This window comes from Anas acuta, chromosome 1 (genome assembly GCF_963932015.1).
Source record: "Anas acuta chromosome 1, bAnaAcu1.1, whole genome shotgun sequence".
Taxonomy (NCBI): Eukaryota; Metazoa; Chordata; class Aves; order Anseriformes; family Anatidae; genus Anas; species Anas acuta.
In genome coordinates, this window is record NC_088979.1 from 47,405,456 (window position 1) to 47,414,474 (window position 9,019).

Consider the following 9,019-nt stretch of genomic DNA (forward strand, 5'->3'; position numbering starts at 1 on the left):
TATATATATATTTTTCCCCCACCTGCAACACAGAAACATTCATAAATGCATGGCTTCAATATCCCAATTGAACCAACATTTCTATGAAAGTGTGCTAATGAACTAGCACTTTAAGGAAAGTGGAGGATCAAAGTTACAAGCTTATTCTATATCTCAATGATGAATCATAATCATATATGTTTAGTATTATATGATCTGGATTGCATGCATGTCTGGCCTCAGCCAGTGACTTGGCATATTTAATATACTATATCTTTTATTTTAACCTCCATAACAGTGGCTGTAACATAATAATGATTTTTAGCATGGGGTGTATTCATACTGCTCTCACTTCTTCAATTTTATCACTGCAATATCATGGAAAAGGCAGCATGATTTAAGTGGTAGTCCAGTGTATTTTCTTATTCTTAAATATTTTGGGGAGGCTATGCTTAAATTGAAGTTGATGGCCTCTTAAGAGCAGAAATACTGCCTTGTAGCATTTTCTTTTTCTTCTCAAGCACAATAACAAACTAGTGACTCTACTGCCATCACCTTGTCTTATACAGCATGCCTCTGTGGAACAATCAGTCTAACAAAGCAGGAGAAAATAAAGAAGGGTCCTTGGAATTGAAATGATTTATATAATTAAACAGGACAGTCTGTTTCCAGAGCTGCACAATCAAACTTCAAGGTATTTTCTAGGAGACTGCAGACTTTTCCATATCGATAAAGGATTCTGTAAGAATGATCTATTCCTCACATTTAATACTTCAGTAACACCTGGGATCAGGCTTCTGCCTCGTTTTCAAGAGTGTATCAATTGCAGTGTCTGTGTATGTATGTCTGTTTTCTCATTGTATATCCCAAAGGTGGGCATTTTCTATAAAGCAAACCGAGTCAGTATTTGAAGTTTAGCAAGTCCCTTATGGTGTTTTACTCTTTAAAAGGATTCTCTGCCTGAAGAAAGCTAGAAGCAACGTGACTGAAATTCTCTATATCTCCACTGGGACTCGAGCTCTGAGTTACAAGTGATTTGAAGGGGCTTTTGCCTCTACGAGTATTACAGGGGTTAGGGGCACTTTCCCATACACAAACAGGAACAAATGCAAGTTGCCTGAGTCTAACCACAACCCTGCACTGTGTTTGTTTCAGCATCTAATATTAAAGATGCAGCAATCCAGAGCAGGGATGGGAAATTCCTTTCACTAATTAGTTTTCCCACTTTCAGTAGCTGCTGAAGCCCAGCTGCATGCAGTAGCCTCACCTTGTCAGCAGTCCAGCAAACTGCATACAGGACTGAAGTGCTGACCAGTGAAAGCTGTCTCTGGTTTAATGAGACCGAGGTAGGCAGAGTCAATTTAATCAAATTCCCACTAACACCCTTATATATCTGCAGTGTGTGCAGAAGGGGTGGCAGCAGCAGCAACAGCAGCAGCAGCAGCAAGAGATTCACAGTATTAATAAAGGGATTCACTGCCACATTACAAAGGAGAGAGAGAGGGAGAGGCAAGGAAGAGGAGGCAGGAAACTTCTGTGTGTTATTTACATTGGGAAAGAGTGTTTATGCCTCTGCATGTGAATGAATGAGAGAGAGGAAGGGGGAGAGAGAGAGAGGGAAGGGGGGGGGGGGGGGGGAGAGGGGGGAAGGGAAAAGCACACACAGAGAGCACTGAAAGGAGGCTCTGTCCCCTAAACCCAAATAACCCACTTGCAAGAGCTGGTACTGGAAAAATGGTAAGGACCAGGAGTTGAAAACATTTTCACTTTAATACTGAAAAAATATGCCATTATAAAATCCTCGAATAGAATTAGTAAGTTTCACTTGCTTCCTCAGTTCTGATTTCCTCAAGTTATAGTAAGATTTACAACAGCACAGAATTTTCTACCATTAAACTTTGCAGCCTAAGCACTAGAGTGACATTAATTGGTCATGCTTAACTGCCTGGATTTTTTTTTTTCTTTGAATGTTTACACTGTTACCATAATATAAATCAAGGGTACTAATTTTTACATTCAGATGGAAAGGCAATACTGAATATGTATATTGAAAAAGAAGAGAGAGAAAACAAAATCAAAGCCTCCCCCCTCCCCCAAACAAAGAAATTAAACCCACCATCAAGAAAACAGATATCTCCCAATAAAGTCATCCCCTCCTCAATGAAAAAAAAAAAAATCAGATGAGAATATTCATGCAACTATGTCTTAAATAAAACCTTTACACTTTTCCACAGTAAAAGTACGATTTCTACTGCCTATTGATCACACAAAAATGGCGAAATGGCACTTTTATTATTATACTGTATTTCTTATATAGAAGGTTTGATATGAAGGGACTTATCAGGTAAGAGGGATGATGGTGTGAACTAGACGTTGCTTCCAGTTGGGGGCTGGAGCGTCCCTGGGGTGCGTTGTATCCATGCGAGCCATGCAGCACTTGTTTTTTTTTTTGTTTGTTTGTTTGATTGTTTGTCTGTCTTTATTTTTAATTATTATTATTTTGCTTTTTGTTCATTTGTCTGTTTCGGAGTCGGAGTCATTTATTTACATTACATTCATGCCTTCGTGCAACTTTCCGCTCCTGCTTTGCTCTCAGAAGGATGCTGACACCAGCCTTTCCTCCGTCCCCCTCCTCTTCCTCGCCTTCCGGAGAGGGCTGCGTCCAAAAAGGAAGAAGGCGGAAAAGCAAAACGACTCCCAGCACAACAACACAAAAGCCCAACAAAACCAACAGCCGTGGTTCTCGCTGCCGGGGCAGCAGGAAGAGTGCCTTCGCTCGTCCATTGCCGCCCCGGCGGAGTACGGGCGGGAGATGCTCCCGTCGCGGGGGGCTGCGCCGATCTGGGGGGGTTGCGGCCCGGCGCCGGCCTCCCCGCAGCGAGCACCGGGCACAGCGCTTGCAGTGGGGGACAAGGGCGAGTGCGCGCGTTTTTTATTTCTCACAGAAAGAAGCCGAGGTGCAGAGACGTTCCTGACTGGCGTGTACCTCCCTAGCAGCGCAGGGCCGGTCCCCGGGTGGCGGCCGCCCCCGCCCCCGCCTCAGTCCGACAGGGAGTGGGAGCCGCAGTCGTATACCCTGTGGGCCCCGTCGGTGCTGTAGGGCCCGTTGTGCCAGTAGGATGAGTCGCAGACTGTCTGCAAGGAGTTGATTTCAGATGCAGACGAGTTGGCGTCCCTCCTCTTGGACCGCTTTCTGTTCCTCAGGATGAACACCAGCATGCCAACCACCGTGAAAGCAGAGGTCACAAAAACCAGCAGGAGCCCTGGCACCAGCACCGAAATGGAGACCCGGCTGGTCTCCAAGTAGGAGTTGGAGTGAGTGCCTGTCTCTGCAAAGCCGGTGCTGTTTTTGTTGGTAGAACTTAGTGTGGGTGATATTTTCAGCTGAGGGCAAATCACGTCATTGGAGAGAGACTCAAAATCCTCCTTGAAGAAATCTTCTGGGGACTCACACCTCAGATCGCTCATAATCACCTTGGGGCGCAACATCTCCGCCCACTGTTTGAAAGGCACAATAGGGCAAGTACAGTCCCACGGGTTGCCATGCAGATCGATCTGGGTGATGGAGGTGAGCTGGTCCAACACCCCTGCTACTGGGAGGTACATGAAATAATTGTTGTGTATGCTCAGTTTGGAAAGTGAGACCCCGGCGAAGACGTCGACTGGGAGAGACCTCAGTAGGTTGTTGTTGAGGATGAGGACTCTCAGTTTGGGCATTGCATTGAAGGTTCCAGGCATGATGAGCTGGATCCCATTAAACTCCACATTCAGGTACTCCAGGTTTTGCAGCCCAGTAAATTTCTCCCGGGACAGGGTGTCTAGGTAGTTGCTATCCATATACAGCCATCGGAGATCAAAGAGGTTCTTGAAGGTGTTGTTCTCAACGGTGGCTATGTTGTTGTTGCCCAAATCAAGTAAATTAAGTTTCCGGTAATCCAGAAAGTGGGATTTCCTGATGGTGTGTATTTTGTTGTCTCTCAGAAACAGCTCCTGCACATTGGATGGTTTAGGCTTCAAATCCACCAAGCTGCTCACATTCCTGTCATTGCAATTAACCTTTAAACCCGAGCCAGGGATCTGATCACAGCTGCATATCTGAGGGCAGGACAATGTAGTCAGTAGCTTGCTCTTTGCGCTAACTGTCGACACAGCAGCAGTGGGTCTAGTCTTGATTTGCCAGTTGACAGGAATCTTTGTACCTCCATTTGGACCAGATCCTGGTGTGGCAGGGTCTTCCTTGCCATGTATTTTAAAGGGGGTTGGAATGGGACCAGGATCGCAGGTTTCTTCTTCAGCAGGGGGAGCAGCTAGACTAGAATCCACTCTGTTCTTTTTGCACAGCTCTTGCTCTGTGGTCTCATTTAAATCTTTGCCCTGCAATCTAGTGGGAGCTTCACAAATCACTCTGCCGATCAAAGCATTTTTGGGTATATTTTCCAGCCATTCCTTCAACGACAGCAGGTCGCAAGTACAGTCCCAGGGGTTATCCTCTAGCAGGATTTCAGCAATGCCTGGGATCTGCTCCAGGACCTCCTCATAAGGCAAGGTTTTAAGACGGTTTCCCCGGAGGTCGAGGTGGGTGATCGGCACATACTGAAACACGTTGGGGGGCAAGGTGCTGATGAGATTGTCATTTAAAATCAACACCTCTAGTTTGTTTAAGTCCCTAAATGCTCCCGGGTCAATATCCCGCAATAGATTAAAATCTGCCTGGAGGTATTCCAGATCGTCCAGCCCCAGGAAAGTCTGCTTCCTGAACGATTTGATCTTGTTGTTGTTTATGTGCAAGCGTTTCACCAGCTGCAGCCCAAGAAAAGCCCCAGGAACAATCTCATGCAAACCGTTGTTTTCCATGTGCAAACTGACTGCATTGTAAAAGTTAGCAAACTCATTAGGGAAAAGTCGAGTCAGGGAATTTCCATGCAGAAACAAATGGTAAAACTGGGAAGTTGGGGCGGTGAAATGTTGCAGGCTGGTAAATCCCTTTTTCTCACAGTCTACGTGCAAATCCCCTTCTATCTCGTTGCAGGCACAGATCTTCTCTTTGCAAACGTCCCCTGTAACGTTTCCAGCAGCAAAACAAAGAGACGTCTCCAGCAACAGAATCCAAAGCAGCATTTTTAAACCGAGCAATTCATTCCCGATTTCATCACAAAGTAACAGCAACCATCCTCCTCACACGGAAAGCAATTCCAGTCCATTCAATACATGAAATGTCCGAAACACCACCAACGGGGGGGAGGGGGTCGAGGTCGCGGGGGGGGGAATGCGGGAGAGGGAGCAAGAAGGGTCAGCGGAGGAGCGGGGGGGGCTTTTTCTTTTCTCCTCTCTTCCCCCCCCCCCCCCCCGCAGCACACACATAGAATTGCAACAGCCCGGATTCCAGTCAATAATTATATCCACAAACTATCCAGGCACGTACTGCAAGGCACGAAAAAAAAAAAAAGTAGAGGAAAAAAATAAAAATAATCCCCCTTCTCGATTCTCCCCCCACCCCCCTCCCTCCCTGACGGTTCCCGGGCAAGAAGCTAAGCGGAGATCTGCCGGCCGGGCTGTCTCACCGTCAGGGAAACGGTGCCGGCCGCCGCCAGCCGCCGCATGCCGGAGAGGAGCGGGTGGAGCGCGCCGCGGTGTGCGCGGAGGCTGCGCGTGTGCGCGGCTCCCGCTCCGGCTCGGGCTCGGCGCCGGGCTGACCTTGTGGCGCGGGGCCGCGGGGCCGCCCGCCGGGAGCTGTCCGGGCTGCCGGTGCTGAAGGCGCTGCCTAGGCGATGGCCGCCGAGCCCCCGGCGCTGCGCGGCGCCCCCTGCCCCCGCTGCGCTGCGCCGCTGCCCATGCTGCCTGCGGCGGGAGCCTGCGGAGGGATCGGGGCTCCCCGACAGAACGACGGACTGACAGACCGACCGAGCGACCGCGCCGCGCCTCGCCTCGCCCTGCCGGCCGCGCTGCCTCCCCTCGTCGCCCGCGCCCTCGCTCGCTCTTCTTTCCGTTTTCTTCCGCTGCTGCCGAGCCGCACGCTAAGCTCGCACACACTCACAGGCACGCAGGGGGAGAGTTGCTAAGAGGCTCTGCTCGTTTCAACCTGGTGCACTCTGAAAGATCTGACACCCTCTGCTGAGCTGCAGTGGCAAAAATCCGACTGCTGAGGGAATGCTGGAGAAAAAAAAAATCAATTCACATACAGAGCAAGCGTTAAAAACGCTGGCATTATAAGCTGTCGATCTATTTAGATGCTTTTTCTTAAATAGATTAATTAATTTATTCTTTTTTTTCTTTTTTTTCTTTTTTTTATTTTTTAAGATGGAAAGTTTAGTGTTCCCCTCCTCCCGATCTGATCCCTATTGCCCCTCTTCACACACATTCATACCTGCACAAGCAGGCGAGGAAGGTGTATTTGCCTTATTGTATGTCCCAATGGCTTGAACAGAATTAGTGTCAGGGTGTCAAGCGAATAGCAATTTGAGGTAATTATCCTGCACGCCATTTTTATCATTGCTTTAAATGCATTTCTTCCTCCTCTGCAGTCTATAGCGTTTCATGCTTTCTGGTGTTCTCTATACAATGTAGAACCGTAGATTATTGCATTATATATATATATATATATATATAATTTAGATGATCACGGAGAAGAAAGGGGAGAGGGAGGAGGGGATTACTGCACTGTTAACAATTCATGGTACCTACAGAGTACAGTGTCTCCCTTAAGGAGGGGAGAAGGCTGATACTGACAGCTGTGCATTTTGACATTCTTATCTACATACATAGAATTACATAGGCACGTATGTGCACGCATATATATTTCTCTAGGGATACTCCTAATACGCGCTGTGTGGAAATACAACAGCTGCTCCCCACCCCCCACTCCCACCCCCACCCCCTGCCGCCCTTTCCAGCTCCCACCCTTCTGACAAAAGAGATTACACAGCGGAAAAAAAAATCGGTGCCTGGCCTTAAAGAAAGGAGCCAGGCACGCAAAAGTTTCTGCATCGTTTGGACGGGTTTCAGATGCCTACGAGCAAAGAACCAGTTGCACCTCCCTCCGGTGGTGCAAGTGGAAAGCTGCTTTTCCCCGTGCCTTGTCAGAGGAGGCGGGGGTGGCGGCGGGGGCGGCGGCGGGGGCGGCAGCCGCCGGGTGCCTCCTGCAGCCCGGGGCTGCGCCTCTCCTGTCCGGCGCCGCCGATGAACTTTGCGGCATACTGGTAGGGGAGGATGCAACCGCGGAGGTGGACCGGAGGAGGTTTATTTATAGGGAAAGCCAGGGAGCCATATGGAGACTGCACCCTTGGTCCCGGCGGCATGCTAATTTGGTCAAAGCTTTTTTTTTTTTTTTTTTTTTCTCCCTGACTGCTGCTTCCAAGTAAATTAGACATCCTGCTGACGATGATCTTATCAAATTAATGCAATTAGACCACGAACAAATTACAACAGTTGCCGTGGCCGTTTCGGGTCCCCAGGATGAAGATTTGGCCTTTGCGGTGGGCAGGGACTGCGGAGGGAGGGGGAAGCTGGGGGAGGAAACGGGACAAGAGAGAGAAACGAAACAGACAAAAAGAGAGAAAAAGACAAATACTGGCTCTGAAAACGCCTGCCCAATAAATTACTAACGGGACAGAAGAGATAAAATGCCACTGAGAGAGAAAGCACCACAAGAAATATATTAGTGGTTTCATTAGGAGAAAAAAATAGGGATAGGAGACTTGGCGCCACGTTGAGGCGCATTAATTCATTTCTCCTGTCGGTTTCTTTGACTTTGCTTCTCGGTGCATGCCGGGGGGTGGGAGGGATCTAGGCTGGCTGGAAACGTTCCGTGGATCAAGAATTGTAGCGTCGAAATGCAGGGGGAGCCGGAGGCAAGAAGGCTCCCGTGAAAGTCCGTGGACGGAGGTGGGAGAGTCAGGGGAAAGGATTAGGCTTAAGGGCGGGGACAAGGGACGGGAGGGGGCCGGGGCAGGAGTTAGCAGAGGCTACCCGATCTCCGTGAGTAAAGGCATGGGGGAGGAAACGCTGAAATTCTGGAGAGTGTTGAATGCTCACAGGGATGTGGGGCAGGAGGACCAAAGAGCTTGTTCTCTTCCTGCCCGAGAATAAAGCTTCTAAGCATCTTTACCTTCGTGTTATTAAAATTGCTCAGGAACCGTAAAAATAATCAAAATGCAACCAGAGAAGCTGAATATTAACAAGATATGAAATAAAAAAATACGAGTCAAATAAAAGGAAGGAGACAATGACCTGCTGTTGAAGCATGAAGGACAAATAGCCTGCTTCTTCCAAGAGATGTGCTGAGAGGTGGGAAGTAGTGGAAGCCATCTGAGGCCCTGGAATTTCAAAGTGGAAAAAGAAGGTAAAAATTTGTCAGAAGATGTAACAATATTTATGGGTAATATGTAAGTTCCAAGAGAGAGTATTTAGATAAGGAGCCTTTTGTACTTGCAGCTGTATACTTTGGAACTATAAAGAGAGATTTATATATGTCATATATGTATTGAGAGAGAGCATCTGCCATGTAAAGGTTATCATCTACAAGACAAGTCAGGAAAGAAGAAAAAGATATCCATTTTAGATTTGATATTTGAAGTTTTGGTTCTTTAAGTCAAGTTACACAGGAAAGGTGTGTCAGTGCTAGGAAATAATTCTGTTTCTAAACCTATCCAGTGCCATAATCCTAAATTTCCAGATTTTCTGATCTTCTTGAATAACGTATCGAAATATATATCTTTGGAGAAGGGGCTTGTCTCTAATTGTTTTAAGGAAATACCTGCTCCTGGATGAGGTTGATCAGAATCCCTCTGGTTAATATTTTTTACTTTTTTTTTTTTTTTTTTTTTGTAGTGTGGTAAAGTTAGAGATCATGCAGCACTGAAGTCCCAGTGAATCTGGTTCTTTACAATTCAGTATAAGCATCTCATTTTAAAACCCATACACAGGCTGAACAACCAGAGCTTACATTATCCACTCCAAATTATCCAGTGGATCAGACAGGGGAAAGAGCACCCATGAAGAGTTCTGTTCTATCTTCCTTGACTCCTTTCATTATCTGATGCCT

At 47.3% G+C, this 9,019-nt stretch overlaps 1 protein-coding gene across 1 annotated transcript; it reads right to left on the bottom strand.

Moving 5' to 3' along the window:
* Positions 1 to 1,727: 1,727 nt before the first annotated feature.
* On the bottom strand, positions 1,728 to 6,519 carry SLITRK1 (SLIT and NTRK like family member 1). Its single transcript, XM_068676912.1, has 2 exons — positions 6,344 to 6,519; positions 1,728 to 6,129 (listed from the first exon to the last, which is right to left on the bottom strand). The coding sequence occupies exon 2, from the start codon at positions 5,095 to 5,097 to the stop codon at positions 3,019 to 3,021; it is 2,079 nt and encodes a 692-aa protein (XP_068533013.1). The 5' UTR covers positions 5,098 to 6,129; positions 6,344 to 6,519; the 3' UTR covers positions 1,728 to 3,018.
* Between the last annotated feature and the right edge of the window lie 2,500 nt (positions 6,520 to 9,019).

What these genes read in the sequence shown, in the direction of transcription:
- SLITRK1 (XM_068676912.1), bottom strand. Translation starts at nt 5,097, where the DNA reads ATGCTGCTTTGGATTCTGTTGCTGGAGACGTCTCTTTGTTTTGCTGCT.